Genomic DNA, 16,911 nt, shown 5'->3' with positions numbered 1-16,911 from the left:
TTATGTGGTGAACGTGTTTATTATATTAAATATATTTTATAGGTGCTTCAAAGTGCAATGTATCGTTCTCTGTACTACCCAATTTTTACCGCCAAGAATTCTGGTGGACATTAAGAACTCAGTACAAATTGAATGTAAAAGTAAAAGCATATGATCAGAATAAGACAAGAGAAAAACTGGTCTGTTTCCATTGATCCGATCCGTGACATTATTCGGTCAACCATTTTTCCATCCTGAATGATCACGAAATGGATATGGGCAAATTTCGTTATTTCATCGGTTCACATGACCATGAAAATTGGACCAAATTTCAATATTAGATGTGTTTTCTTAGCGATGCGTTTTAGAATTAAGAATAACACGTTCAGCGAGGTATCTTTATCGGCCATTCTTAATTTTAATTAATTAATGCAAATAGGAATTTCTACATTGCGCAACTAGAGGTTCATGTCGCCATTCGTACTCGGGGAAAACCAACTACAATTTAGCATTTTACCCAATTCGTTATTTCTTTTTGCATTACTTCATTAAAAATAAGGTTGGCCGATAAAGATACCGCACTGAACCTGTTATTCTTAGTTCAGAAATACGCCGCTAAGAAAACACATCTAAGATCGAAATTTGGTCCAATTTTAATGTAAATGGTCATGTGAACCGATGAAATAATGAAATTTGCCCATATTTCGACTTCCATTTCTTGATTTCAGGGTGAAAAAATGGTGGGTTGAATAATGTCATGGATTGATCCGACAACCCCATTGATAACCTAACATTCCACTTTCAAAGAGAACATGAGAAAACGTGAATTTAAATCTTCTGCTTTAAGTGGTTCAATACGAGCACAAACAAAATCGTTTGTCACCGACCGCTGAAACGCCATCTTTCGGAGCCATGTGACAGGAAACACTTGTTTTTCATTTATTTAAGCCTTACAAACAAAACTCAGAAATTCGTAACGCGATCGTCTGATCGTATATCTATTGATACTCCTCAAAAACATGATACAGACAACATTTTCATGACATATTAAAACACAGATAACAATTATGACAAATCGTATGAAAAGTGTATAAACAGATGTATTGTGCCCATGTAAGTCACTGTATAATTCTAGTTGAACATACTTATTGAATGACATGATAATTCTATTCCGCGGTAATATTTAATTGGTATTTTGTGAGGGTATGTAACCATATGGGTCAGGCAGGCAGTGCAAAAACTGATTGGCGCCTCACAGATTCATGGTAGATGTACCTCCATTGGATCATTGGGCACTGAGGTAGCGCCCACAGGCGACCGAGCTTTCAGTTCCTTTCACTCCTCCTTTGGTTTGAACATATCACCGACTGCGCCACGGAATTTTTTGACTCTGTAAATATACAGCCAGGAGTTGATGATGGGAGATGTCTTGGCCAAGACCGGGGCGATCACGGTGAGCATCGGCGGCAGAGTGCTCGACGGCGCAAAGACCGTCCACAAGCAATTCACGCCATACATACCCCAGCAAAACACCAACTGCATCACGCAAAGCGCAGATTGCTGAAATGAAAAAACGATACACAATGAGTCGGAGAGTTTTCGTTCCATCGTCTCTGTACAGAGTCGTAGTCTAAATGGGCAGGATATCGACGACGTAAGCGATGATTATGAATTTGGCAGAATGAAAACCTAATACCGGCGAATAAAAAAACACAAGTTCTTAGTTTCCAATAAGTAGTAGCCAAATTCATTTTTCGACACGAAACACACGATAAGCTGACACGAAAATTCTTCTATATCAAGAAGATCCCTGCTTAATTATTTGAAATCTCTCGTATTTATATATATAGAAGCTGCAAAAATCGAAGGATTGCATGCATTTCCATTTGATGTACCATGAGAAGATAGTCGGGAACTCTAAATGTTCTCATCAAATTTCTTGCCTACTATTGCCTCCTACCAGCGTCAGGACAAAAATGTAAATATTGGTACAGTAGGTTGTCGCTACAAAACACCAAAGATGCTTTCATCAGACATGGCATTACTTACTAGTGTCACATTAGATTCATTCGCCCAATCAGTGACCTTCCCAGTGGCTTTGACGACGCGACTCGCCTTGCCATAGCTGTAAACCATTATGAGAATAGGGACTGCAAAACATGTCACGAACACACATATAATGTATCGAATGTAGGTGGCGTCGTTCTTCATGTAGTCGAGGGCACAACTGGTTCCTGATGGTTCATATTCATAACTTGACCAGCCAAACAACGGTGCCCCTGCCGAGACCAGGCCAACGAACCAACCAATCGCCACCATTAACGGATAAAATTTTGCCTTCTGCTCGACTGCACAGGAAGAAAAGGTGTAAATTGAATTCATGAGTAAGCGATGCAGAGCTCTTGGAAGCGGTTGACAAGGATTTTTTCACGGTCAAATAAACTGCAATGCCTTTGTACACTCTTTCAGTGAATTTCACACTGTTCCCACTGACCAACTTTTGCAAAAGCCATCGAGTTCAGCTAAACCACAAACGCTTTTCCATCTTAGATCCCCCATCCTGTGACCAATCCGTCCAGAGATCTAATAAAGCCATAGGCTATTTTTCAACAAATGCATTAAAGGTTCGGGAATAAAAAGATACAGGAAATGAAACAAACAATGCGGGTGCGATTGAGAGCATATGTAATTATTTCCGCATGTGGTAATTGTAAAAACGGGACGTCGATAGCATTCTGTCCAATTTAAGTCAGACTAATATGAAGTATATTGAAGGACTGTGATGGACGGTATCTCTGACAACAGAAAGGATGAGAACGGAGAGCAGAGCAGTGTAATCTCTCCAGAATGGGATGATGAGAGGTGTCAATACTGTCCTTCGCTGTCCTTCTTTATACTTTTTGTTTCAAAGAGGTGCGTTTACGGCGTTTTTTTGTAAATTTTGTAAGTGATAACAGGGTTTTTTGAAAACTGGTAATTATGTATCGTTTTGACATTCAAAAACCAAATTAATAATCGTCAGCATTAGGCCTATACAACCACCACCACGCTCATCATCATCATCATCATCATCATCATCATCATCATCATCATCATCATCATCATTTTATCCTCGACTGGAAGCCCAAGCTTCCCGAATTACGACTTTCTTTATATCAGCCCCGCTCACCTTCAGTCGGAGAACAAGTTGTCCAGCACCGATCCAAACTGATGAAGGCTAGCATGAAGATATTGGAAATGCCGAAAAACATGCCAGCGAAGCCGTACAGCCGACACGCTACGTCACCAAACATCCATTTGCCGTGGAAGTGAGAGATGGCGGTGAACGGAGACTCAAGCATTGCCATACCTTGGAAAAGATACGAAAATATAGTTGGTCAAAATAGTTGGTCAAAAATTTGATCACCACCGCACGGTTGCACATTGCACAGGTCGATTAGGCATTATATTTGTGATGATTTTTCCTTTTATTATCATAATAAATGATTATGATTATTAATAAATTATTAATATGAATGTTACAGAATATTAAAACTTTTTTACAAACAATGTCGTCTACTTTGTGTAAATGCCGTCTGGAAACTCCATAGTTGTGATAATTATGATTATTAATAAATTACGATTATGATGAATAAAATCATATTTTACACATTGTAATCTGCTTATGTGATCAACCCTCTGGAGACCCCTGTATAGTTTCACAATCTATGCCAAAATATACAAGTGACACCATTGCCCAGGTTCCATCCACGGCGAGAGTTTATGCTCTTTATATACACTGTGTAGTAACTTTATTCATCATAATCGTAATTTATTAATAATCATAATTATCACAACTATGGAGTTTCCAGACGGCATTAACACAAAGTAGACGACATTGTTTGTAAAAAAGTTTAATATTCTGTAACATTCATATTAATAATTTAGTAATACTCATAATCATTTGTTATGATAATAAAGGAAAAATCATCACAAATATAATGCCTAATCGACCTGTGCACATTGCTGCGTTTACGTCACTAATGCAAACTGCAGCGATGGTCGTCAATGGTCATGTTACACACACACACGTGAAGCGGACTGGGTAGTCTTAGTGTAGAATCCACAGCTATACGTATCAGAACCTCGGAACGTAGCATGACTCCACACTAAAACTACCCAGTCTACATCATGCCTGTGGTTACACATCTGCTCTTTGACCCGCAAACATCTATTTTTTCTTCAAACATTTTCCTTTCCATTCTAAAGTCGACATCTGTTTATCAATATGCCGGTAGTCACGGAGGGAAACGACTACTTGGAGTTTTGAAGAAATGCTAAAAGTACGACAAATCAACCTAAATTTCGGCCACATTTTACTGAATACATTATAATTGATAAGCAATATAAGTACCATCTTCAAAATGTAAGAATTTGATGATGTAAAGCGATATCTTAATTTATTCCTGCATTATCAACAGTCTGCGTTTGCGATTTGTTTTTATTGGGCTTTCTAAATAGACCTACTGAAGGATAAGCTGGCCGTTGATAGAATAGGTAGAACATAAGAGTGAATAGCAATTATCTAAATTGACTTGATAAATACAGAAAAACAAACGTATGGTTTATGATGCAAATGTTACGTGAAGGCATTAAAATTTATGAAATGACGATGCCCATTCGTCAAGGTGACAAATGGAAGGTCCGTCGCTCGAGGGCGTCCCCCCCGGCACGTAGGGCGTGCCAGACCTTTCAGTCTCGGTGACAAACGGCTCAACAAATTACTTAAAGGGACAAAGTCGGCCATTTTTCATGCATTTTGTTTGATGCAAGATACTACTTATATTGTTTGACATGTTGAAAGATACTGAATGAATGGGTGACCATGCATATATTCGAACCCAGTTTTAAACAAATTAAATTAAACCATGGCGAAAATGAATTAATGGTCATTTGATTTGTCTAAAACCGGGTTCGAATATATGCATGGTCACCCATTCATTCGGTATCTTTCAACATGTCAAACAATATAAGTAGTATCTTGCATCAAACAAAATGCATGAAAAATGGCCGACTTTGTCCCTTTAATTGACCGCTGCCCCTGGATTTCACCAATAGTCCATCTGAATATTACTTATTGCAGGCACAACACCTCTTACGGTGCCCATGTCTTCAATAATCTACATTTTGTAAGAGACAGTCTTCAGCATAACTACGATGTACCACGTGTACTGTAGTCACGTGTATAATCATTTCAGACAAAGAAATACGCTGGATGCTTCTGTATGCTCTCCTCCCCGTGATTTTCTCTTTTACCCTGAAGGTTAATCCGACAACTTCGTAGATATACCATTATCGTATCATGTTTTCATTATATTTACATAGTTATGCATGTTGGTACATTCGTATATTATATGCTTGGACAGTTTGAATATACAAACACCATTCAACTGCACTACCACAAGATGTTCGCGCAGAAAAGGCGTTCGCAAGTGGTTTCTCTGTGACCAACTATCACAGAGCTAGTAACAGATTCTCCTTTTGCTCAGCAAGCAACTGGGAAAAGGCAAAGCGAGTGGTACATTGCATAAGTTTAATTAGGATGTCTGTGACAACTTTTGAAAACGCCTTCGATTAGAAATACTTGGTTTTTTTTCCGTATTCGAATAAAATGTATTCCTAGTATAATTGGACAAGCTATCAAGGTCAGACGTTGTTCATAATATAATACGTGTGAAACTATCTGATTGATAAAGGATGGTACAGAGAGATACAAAGTCTCTGGGAGGACACTTTGATGCAGTAAATTTCTTTAGAGAGATTTGCGAGAGAGGAAAACGTAGCAAACTGTAGTTGGAGGGCAGTTACAAAAACTTGTCACTTTCCCTCTGAAGTTTATTCTACTGAACAAAATATGAAGAGGACAAAAACTGTTGAGTGAGCAAATTCATGGTTTGAAACGAGAAAGAATGATCCGCTGGAAGAGGTAGAAGTTGACATGTGCTGACACTGCACGTTGAAGAAACTCGCTGGAGTGGGCTTCGTAGACATTAAAAACATGAGCTTCACAGAATCGAGTACGTGAGATGAGTGCGTGTCTTGCAACTTACGAGGCCATTGACACTACGCACTCGGCTTCTTCAGCTCTCAAGGTAACATACTCAGTAATATCCTCTCCAAAAATCACTTCGCAGAAATACAAGCCTGCTATTTGAAGTGCCCTGTAGGGGTTGTCTTCATGCCCAGCTCAACAGATGTCTACCTATCCATGGTAAACCATCAGCGAGAACGCCAATCTGTCAACGATTATCATATCATTCTCTTTTCCACGATCTGACCACAGTCGCTTGGGATAGGACACGCGGTGAAGGCCCTGTAACAGCATGCCCCTCCTGTGCTGCTAAAGGGGTCTTCGCCGTGTACCTATCCACAAGCGACAGTAGATCACACTATAGACGTTTTGCTGTTTCAGACATATTGATGACGTAACAATATACCCAGAGGTCAATTACTTGGACGTCAAAATTAATATTATCATGTAATATACTTTTGCCCACACTTGTTACTTCTTGCTAGTAAGCTTAATCAATATGTCAAGAACTTACAAAAAAAGCATGAAGTGATAATGGCATTGACGTAGCAGTGCAGTGCACGGGAGAGAGTGTGAATACGTGCGATGTTCACATGTGCATTGGATGATGTTTTGGGTTTACATTTTATTTGTATTGCTACACACAAAAGGAGAAAAACTCTAACTGGCTGTAATTGCAAGTAACCGCTGTATATGCAGAACGTGTATTTACAAATACAAGCGAAGGAGGGACAACACCTGGCAGTATGTAACATCCATGTACAAGAAATCAGCGGATTTCATCTTTGAAGACTTTGAGCGAAATCTGTATTTGTATCCAAGCGACCTCTCACTGGCTACTCTCCAATGGTAGACAGCGAACTGTATGTGGACAGGACTACTGATGCTTTGTATTTCCATGACACGGTTTATGCAATAGGACGATAGATTCACTTTTGATGACATTTCAGACTACGTTCACTTATTGCTCCCTAACATACACTGAAGCACAAAGCGTTATGGAGCGTTCAGTTATTATGGACGGGGGTAGGCCGGCAAATTCTTCTTGAGCATCAGTCAAAATAAGTGAACCCTCAACCATTGCCCCTAAAATTGATAACCTCTTTTAAGAGGACATAAATTTCATTAGCTTTTGAAGAGTGGAAAAGAGATTTTTGCTCTTGCTGTTCTTTTAATATCTCGTATACACTGTATACTGTGTTTAGGAATTAGGTTAAAAAAGTTCATCATCACTTGTGCTGCTGCCAATTTTATGGATTACAACATCATCATCCTCACATCCTATTGTGTACAACTAACAATTTTGTTGTTGTTGACAAATTAATTGTAGTCCGGACTACAATTCAGATTTTTAATAACAGCGGCATTTGGGATCACACACTGGCTGTGCTGACAAGTTGAAGGTTGTGCATTCCCACATGATTTCAGGAGTAAAACAAATACCCGCATTTACGCGACAAGACAAAAACTCCGAAATACATCAAAAGTTTTAAATCGAAGTAACAGCTTAGGCAACTTCACGGTGTGGTCCACAATTATAGCTGTGTTATATCCGTATGCAAATATGCTTGGCTTGAAGTTGAAGTCTGTAGAGTGCATTTCATTCTCGTTTAGAACATGTACTCAAATCATGGATCCGATTTTCTGTGAATCCCAATATGCCTCGATTTGACTAGACTGCACCCCCATCAGGATAAACATTATCTGATCCTCGGTCATTACCCTAGTAGGCATCTCACGATTCCAATCTGTCTCTCACAGTACTGAGCCACGGTCCGTGACTGAGGTTTTTTACATGGTTTAGCCTTCAAGTGTTCAGGGGTCTTTGAACTCGCGTTAACTCGAGAAACAGAGATGCGTGCATATCTAATGGCTTCTAGAAACGTAATACACCAGCATTCCTTTCTTCGTCATTAGCGTATTATCACTACGTACGGAAATTAGACATTGCCTCTATGCAAGGATTTAGTGATAGCAGTTCGCAATATCCAAGTGTTCTTTTTGCGCGATTCGAACGGACGGTGAGTACAGCATCGGCAGCCGTAAGCTCATCAATACTGCTTACCTACAATCTAAATGGACTAGCCAAGGCAGCGGCACAATTTCATTTTACATTTCTCTATAAACTATAATTAGCTCCTGTTCTTTATTGCTGTTTTCTTTTCAGACTACTCTTAATTGAATCACAGTCAGATATTTGCAGATACTGTAGAAAATGTTTTCACACCATCTCATTTGTAATGAAAATCGATAGTTAATTTTTTCTGAAAGAATTAAAAGAGGGTACATGGGAGCCATTTTCATTTATTATATCGTTTCAATTTTTTATATCAAATATATCACTAAGCAAGTTGTTTCTTTAACTTCTAATTCTAATGGTGACCCGTGGTCTTTATTCTTGATTGAGGAAGAGAGCGATCAACGTTTCCCTGAGAAAAACTTCGAGAAAAGTTTAAATCATTCTGTTTCGAGATTACCTTTACGTTCGTATCTCGTCTCCTTTCACTCAACGCGCATGCTCACTTTGTGGACAACAGACATAAGGCTGTGGACTTGAATTCTATCGCGATGCAACGTTCGACAAACGAACTTGAAATTTCGACAAACTCAAATTCAAAATAAATATCGTAATGAGGACAGTTTGCTGGACATATAGAGATCGTTTAGAGACTTGTTTCAAAAGTCTGTCTGTATACTTACACATATCTGAGATCACCATGTTCAGGTAGAATAGGCCACCTCTTGCGATGAATTCAGGATTTGACAGAAACATCCGAATATTCATACTACCCATTACAGTTCCTATGGTTGCTGTGCAAACAGACGAATAGATCAAAGTTACACACAGACGTACAATCATTTAATTAGTTTCATTTCAACATGCAGCAATAAAGAAAATACGACATTCAAACCTTGCGCGCATGTACAGGAAGTTGGCGATGAAGAGCGAGCAAATTGATACAAATGCAGTATTTGATACATGTTCATAATTCACCTGTCTTGTAGATTTCCAATGACTGTAAAGGCCGAGTTACACGAGGCAACTCGTTGAGCAACAAGACGAGCAACACGACAGGCAACGCGAGTTGCCCGCCGTGTTGCTTCGTTTGTATGATATCGTCGCGTCGCCTGAGGTGGTCAGGCGACGTCGCCCGGAAAACCGACATGTCGTTTTTCAGGCGACGCGTCGCCCGTCGCTTGGACGAGTTGCCACAAACTGCGTCGCGTCGCCTGAAGAAACCTTTGACCTATACTCATGCGCACAACAGTGATCCTGTTTGCGCTCATCGATTGTAACTTGTTAGTACATATAAATTTATAAAGCTCGAACAGGAAATATACCATAAACTTTAAAAAATCAACCAATCAATATGTCGATAAATCAATAAATCTATAGACAAATCCAAAAAATATCCACCCTCTCTATCAAGTCTACTTCAATCTTCGGTAAACTGGTGAATAGCCGCTTCAATATTAGATAAACTGCTGAATGATAATTTCTCCTGAGGAGCCATCAATATTCTCCGTTGTCCTTATATATGGACTGATATTTACACGTATCGAAGGCCATCGATCAGGTCGGGACGACACAGAGAATACAATCAGCCTGACGAAAGACAATGTGGAAGTAAAACTTTCTGACTAATATGCTCGAGCGTCGCCACGTCATCGTGATATAAGTATTTTCCTCTTAGGCCTATACATCAAAGAAAAATGTCAATATATATTTTTTCTTAAACCAAAGAATTAATCAATTAATCGGAATTATTTCATCCCTAATTTACCGACGAGCACATATAGACATGCCAGGCTCCAATAGATTGTACACCAAAAGACATTTTGCGAGATGTTTTGCGAAACGACGAATGTATCAAGTGTCATTTTGCTTGCGCCTACGCCAGGTCATTCTCACCATGAGGAGGGATAACTACTAAAGAGAACAAAAATTGCCTATTTTAAGGCAGATAAGTGGAGGCGGTAGCAATGGCGGTAACCATAACAAAATTGCGAAACGTTTTCCCAATTTCACAGAATTTCACACTGTTCAGATTTTTGGACAAGTGTCTGTCCTTCAACTAAATGTTAGTAAATCTGAAGCACTGTGGCTCAGTTTGTGGAAAAATAGACGCGACACCTCGGCTGGTTTGAAATTGGAATCTTCATCAAAAAAATTATTAGGTATTTACTTCTAGGTATTTACTTCTACTTAACTGGGAGAAAAAAAATCGAAAGGATTAAGACCGTTTTGAAACTTTGGTCAAAGCGTAAGCTAAGTCTGTATGGTAAAATCACTATCATCCAATTAGTAGCTCTTCTAAAACTGTTTTACGTATTGTTAATTCTTGGTGCTTTTGATGAACTTTTGAAGCCGATCAATCAATCAATTTCCAAGTTTTTTTATGGAATAATGGCCTGACAGAATAAAAAGACTCACATTGCTTGGAACTTACGAACGTGGAAGGCTCAAGATGCCCGACATCTTTGCCCTCCATGATGCATTCTATGCTTCATGGATTCGTAGACTGTGCGATTCAACGATCGCTCGCTGGTAAGCTGAAATTGCTAGAATAATGAACATATGACCTATTGTACGACAATATTTTGTACCCGTTAACCTTAACCATGAGCTGATAATTTGCATTTTAATAACTTAATATATTTTTATTAATTCAAATTTTATTCGGAGCGTATTTCAAAGTTCCCCAGAATAAAATATGCCATCATTCACACGATTGTCACTTCGGGTTACGTGTTATAAGAACTTTTGGCAAACCTAAAAATATCTAAGTTATTTTTTATTTATTTAAAAACTATGTCCTTATTTGGTGCATTAATGATGACTGATACGCATATTCCAGGACGGGCTTTAATCGATACGTGACCGATATTTCTGTCATTGAACGCATTTGACGACACCCGTCCCTAAACACTGCACCGTTGCATCGCACCATGATCTGTCACAAAGTATTCATCCTTTTTGTGTTGCAGAACAGCTAATACTCATGGCTTTTACATGTCTGAAATGCACCGATAGCCAAATTTTCAATTCTACAACGGGAGGACGCGGCCGGCGTGACCACCCTCCTCATGACCACAAGCTAGCCTTTTTTCAGTGTCGCGGAAAAGTTGATTTTGAAATTTCTTATTCTGGTTTGAGCTTATTGCTGTTTCACTGTGCCGTAAAATTTTAATCTTTAGATAAAATTAAATCACATCATTGTCAATACAGAGAATTTGTGACGTTATTTTCCAGATAATAACTGATAAAATATCCAAATGTCTCGTATTGTGGCCTCAGATGTTTTATAAATTCCCTGGTAATGCCAGAACTATTAATCAAAAATAGTGTACCCCTCCAGGACCATTATGGACTCAAGTAAACTTTTCACTCCATAGTGTACTCGGCTTCGTATCGTACATTATTTTGTACAAAGTTTTCTTTCGTCCATTATGGCCCGGGAGTGGGAATACCATTTTCCCGTTAATATTGAATTATTAATAATTCTTAGAAAATAATAATTATCACTTTTATATATGTTCTGGCATTAAAATCAAGACGGGAGTTCATTAATTTAGTGGAAAGCCACAATTTCGTATGCCAGTTTGGAGGAGAGTCACCATTTTCAAGGCAACCAGTTATATTTTAATCGCACTACCCTGCTTCTGTTAATTCTGTCCTTACCCTATGTTACATCAAGCATACCCGTGAAGCCATCTCGACATGACAAACATGTCTCTAGCTATAAGAATATTCGAAATAATTCTAGCTGAACAATTATTTAGTTGGAGTTTTTATATTTTGATTATCACGACACATCTAGTAAGATTTTTCGAAAATATCCTTCATTAATCCGATCTGTAGATTATTTAGTAGGAGTTTCCTTTAATTCGACGATTTGAAATATTACTATTTTTTGGTCGAGTCATTTGCGGTTTGCCACGATCTAGAGAACCGTTTTGATAATGGGCCGCCACGAAACATAGTCCGCTCTTCAAGCATGCGCTCCGTAATCTTTTGTAAGGAAACCAGCGACAAATTGCCTAACGAGTTGCCTCGTGTAACTGTTCCAGTCGCGTCGCTTGATGCGTTGCCTACCGTGTTGCTCGTCGTGTTGCTCGGCGAGTTGCCTCGTGTAACTCGGCCTGTAACACATTTTGATAAATAAACTTTATTGCGTCCCTTCGTGTATATGGAGCTGCTTCGGCCACCAATTTCGGCACAACCGCCATTTTAAAATTGAATATGCACAAGTGATATTGAGAACATGTTGTGCATGGCAACAGACACCTTATCTGGGTCCCATACTAGCCATTTGCACAGCCGCAGACGGGACGATCCACTACTTTTAACAGATGTTTATATGTGGATGATATGAACAACAGAGATTCGAACTCTTCATTGGGCAAACAGTGCAAAATATATCAATGATACAAAGATCATATTCAAAAGTGCACATCGGTTACGAAGTTTAAGTTCAACTTGCAAGTTCAGTTAATTGCATTTCAGGGCTTTACGCCCATACTCATAGGCAAGTGGGGGTTACATTTAGCGAGCTCCTGGACGTGCACAAGTCTTACGGATCGAATGAAACACAAAAGGAAATTCCCGTGGTGAAAGCCATGTCTACTCAAACATAGATACATGCAATTGCTTGAAAATGGAAGAGTTCTGTTTGTATTATTTTACAGTTACAGGACAAAAAATAACGTCATACATAATTTAGAATTTTCAGAGCTGTCTGTCATGAAAATCATCAAGGACATTTAAGGTATACTGTCACCTCTTCCAATTTTCCTACAGTTACCATGGAAAGAGAAAATCTAACCAATCACGGATTTTAAGCGGTGGCCGCTGTTTAAAAAACAGCGCCCTCATATGGGCATTTTGAATACAAAGGAACGCCCCTTTGACCATATATGGGCACATTTCGATTACAGGTGACTGTATACCTTTAATCAACTAACAATTCATTTATCCGATTGAAGCTGCTTCCCTTTCTGTATTTCTGATATCCTTGGTCTGCAGTATCAATACACTTTATGGTTCAGTGAAGTCTGGAAGTAGATGAGTATTGAAAGTTCCAGACTACGTATACACAATTCCTCGGCTTACAGAACCTCAAGACTACAGAGACTAGCATCATTGCCTACGGTAATATCACCATCTGGCGCTTAGTAAAAACAGGGAGATCAGTTACTGTATGAGGCGAGCGCTATCGGCGCGACAGATAAATTTCTCCATAGCCGAGAGCTGGGCCTTGGTTCGTTCTCTCTCTCTCTCTCTCTCTCTCTCTCTCTCTCTCTCTCTCTCTCTCTCTCTCTCTCTCTCTCTCTCCAACATTTCGGCTCTAGGTCAGCGAAATTTAATGCAAAAGAGACATAAGTGCCTGGGGACAGATTTTACATCCTACACTAAACATCAATGAAGAGTCTGGTTAGGGCGGGATTTGGCCGCGAACGACTTTGAAGTAATGCTGCTCTGACTGCTGACTGAATGATTCCTCCATTAGGCTACTCTCCAAACTCCATCGTTCGGTCTACTTGGACTGGTACCATATAAAGATTTTTGTCGATCCCTTTATTTTAGGCGACATTTGATATAGTTACATAAAATAGGGTATTTGTACTCATCTGGTACAAATCCGATTGCACAAGTTAATATCTCTGGCCGAGTCTAGATGTAATCTCTTTGACTAAAAGGGATAGACAGTTACGTCTTCGAGTGAAGGTAAAATGGCAAACCAAGTTGAACAAAAATGTTTTAAAGAGATTTACAGCCTTGTTACGTTTGCAAAAAGAATCACGTTAGGAAACTATAGGGACAGTGTCAGAATGGTACTCTGAGAAACAGTGTGTATTGAATGCTTCGCTAAGCATGTTAATACAAACTTTGGAAAGCCCTGAAAACTGTACTCGCATCGTTATTCTCACTATCCCTCCAAAGATCTGATGGTCAATCCTAAAGGATTTTGACTGAATGGCTAAATTTGCGCGAAGATTTGCAGGCAATAACGATTCCTTGGGTTTTCAATTTTCTTGGAACGTGTGTTCATGTTTCGTCACGGCATGTTTGAGCTCTTTTCCATACAAATCAACAGTCCTTGATTTCACAGTGGTTGATTTGTTATTTTGAAACAATCCAGCTTTATTTGTAAATTAGACTCTGCCATAAACGAAGAGAGGCATCGTCCGGTCCTCACGGCTTGGTTCGGTTTGCATGCATGCGATTCGATGTACCCGGACATAAACCTGAAATTAATGAAATTAATCCGAGTATGCTCCAACATTATGGATACGTTTTGCAAACGTTCACATCAGAAAATCCGTACGTGCGTGCTTGCGCCCGCGTGAATGTGTGTATCATGTGTGTGGATAAACGATTGGATGGATGGATAGATGTACAGAGTGCCTTGGAGGAGGATCGATAAGCTCCATTTTCGGCTAATTGTTGGCGAACAAATGGTGAAAAGACGCATTTGAACGAGATTTTTCCAGATTACGATGGATGGTGATTAAAACATTCAAATCTATATAATGCACAATCGGGGCAGATGAATATTCCACATTGAAAAATAATCTTATCTTCAGTGCACTAATAATTCAAATCATATTTACAATTTCTGAACGTCGGTCTCCGGGTGACTGAATTAACGAAACAAGCAAAATCGTAATTGCCTTTTACTAGCCAAATGTATGCTGTATACGTTCCGACGTGACGTAGATGCGTCGGAAACAGATAGAGTCGATTGTAAGGATGCATTGTCAACTTACGACCTTCTACTTTTCACTGCTCTGTGCATATGCATTTAAGTGTTTTACACGTTCAAACAAGGCCCCGCCTGGTTTTATTTCCTAAATTCTGTTACTGTCACTTTCGAGAGCGACAAAAAAGCCGTTTAATTGACGATAAAGCTGAACCATGGAGTTGCCCTGGTTACCGAGTCAACTGTGCCCAGCGTGCATATGAATAGGTGAATGACCGTTCGGTGAATTGCAATTGAATTGACGACCATACCATATGATCAGTGCAGTCAATTTGTCGAAGCAAACACGCTGGGTCTTATGTAAGTCACTCTGTATATTCCTGCGTAAGGATTGAACGTAAGGCCCTTATGGGCCGGGAAGTCTGACCGATCGATCCATCTCGTACTCGGCGCTCTGCTCTCTAACTCCATAGCACCGAGTACACGCATAGACGCTCGGGGGTCTATGGCACATGATATGCGGATCTATTGTTCGAGCAGACTATCATAAGCGCCTACATCGGAGAGAGGCCCTATCTATTCCTTTACAACAAAACCTGCAAATAAAGACGGCAGTATTTACATGTATCACTCTTTCGCAACGTTCGTGCATTACAATGCTTATTTACACCGACAAACAAAACAAAACAACAACGTATATATGCGTCCTCAAATGCTGACCTTCTGCCCAGGTCATTCATGGCTCCTTTATATACGAAAACGCTTTGTGTGCTTTGTAGAATGTTCCTGTAAGCATGGAGGTAAGCGCCATGATGTAAACCTTACAATATGGAGCTAAAAAAGGACACAACATCAGTTGGTGAAAACGTGAAATAATGATCTCTGTCAGGTAGCCATTTTCAGTCTTCTTCCAGAATGCTGGATGTTTCTTACGAGGATAGGACAGAAGAAAGACAGAGATGTTTTCCGGGGAATTTTTATACGTGGTGCAAATACCCAGCTGGTATGACATGTGCGAGTCGTGTTTGTGCGCATTCAGATGCAAAGGTGCAAGCCGAAGTCTGTAAGCTTCTTTATATAGCTGTGAATCATTACTGTTGAAGTTGCTTACCTAAAGCGAACAACGTCACCGAAAGTGCGTAATGTTGCTGGGCGGTCAGTACACCAGGGGACACCGGCATCTCGTCAGCTGCGGCCGTAGCCATCATTGGACAGAGAACACTGACCACGGTGCACTGGTCACTCTCTCAATTCTTGAGCGTTTCTTTTGTACTATTGGTATGTGATAAGTCGGTCGCTACAGCTGTTAGTGAACACACGGCGGGTAACCCTCGACGAATATACAAAGAAAACAAGGATGGCAAAGGGTGCTCAGAGCTCAGCGCGATATGAGCGCAGATGCATAAACGACTTTGCAGAAGGCCCGATACTTTCGCTCAATGCTGATAGATATACCGCAGTGCAATGACAATGTAATCAGGGAGCATCTGTGTAATTCAAGAAGACAAACCATTCTAGTCACAGGTATGTTCAGCCTATCACGATGGAAAGCGATCTTGCACCAGGAGCTCGAGCGTATATCAAAAAAAGTAACAGCTGCTCTGTGTCCGCGGTCTTTTGGCCCGGGGGGGGGGGCATGTTTTCAGCACTTTGGGTGCATTGGGATGTACAATTTGTTGAAGGTAGTGATCTAAAATGCAGTCTAGTAACGAAAAGCTTTGAAAACCGCACACTTGGTTTGCCATTTCTAAATAATACTGGAATTTCGTCGCCGCGCGAGTTTCGCCATCCCGATCTGGGAGTCGACTCACCCCTATATTCTGTCCATGATTCGTTGTAATATATCGCTCCATTAAAACAAGCCAGGTCATCCAGTTTGAGGCATATTTCCTTCTATTTCATATTTTCCGCCCGGGCAGCAGGATGTGGCGAGTGGACGATGAGTTTGAGAAGGCTGTTGGCTTGCAATGTACATTGTATGCCCGGAATGTGTCACGATCTGTTTGCCTTTATTTGTAAGCACACTCCCCGACATCACAAAACGATAACCCCCGAAAGTCCTGTATCAGTCGATCTGAATGTCGACAATTGTAGGCCTAAGTTAAAATGTGAGGAACACCATCAGGTAACGCACAAGGGAAAACCAGTCTAACATAT

The 16,911-nt window shown here is 39.9% G+C and overlaps 1 protein-coding gene across 2 annotated transcripts; it reads right to left on the bottom strand.

The window, feature by feature from the left end:
- LOC139123093 (visual pigment-like receptor peropsin) lies at positions 1-16,562 on the bottom strand. Of its 2 annotated transcripts, XM_070689083.1 has the most exons (5): positions 15,866-16,562; positions 8,750-8,860; positions 3,149-3,328; positions 2,029-2,327; positions 1-1,539 (listed from the first exon to the last, which is right to left on the bottom strand). In XM_070689083.1, the coding sequence occupies exons 1-5, from the start codon at positions 15,960-15,962 to the stop codon at positions 1,315-1,317; spliced, it is 912 nt and encodes a 303-aa protein (XP_070545184.1). In that variant the 5' UTR covers positions 15,963-16,562; the 3' UTR covers positions 1-1,314. The 2 variants fall into 2 exon arrangements, with proteins under 2 accessions (XP_070545184.1, XP_070545185.1); XM_070689084.1 differs by lacking the exon at positions 8,750-8,860 and having other exon boundaries at positions 15,866-16,150.
- Between the last annotated feature and the right edge of the window lie 349 nt (positions 16,563-16,911).

Source organism: Ptychodera flava, chromosome 22 (genome assembly GCF_041260155.1).
Source record: "Ptychodera flava strain L36383 chromosome 22, AS_Pfla_20210202, whole genome shotgun sequence".
Taxonomy (NCBI): domain Eukaryota; kingdom Metazoa; phylum Hemichordata; class Enteropneusta; family Ptychoderidae; genus Ptychodera; species Ptychodera flava.
Note: the sequence above shows the minus strand (reverse complement) of the source record. Positions and strands in the feature narration are given on the sequence as shown.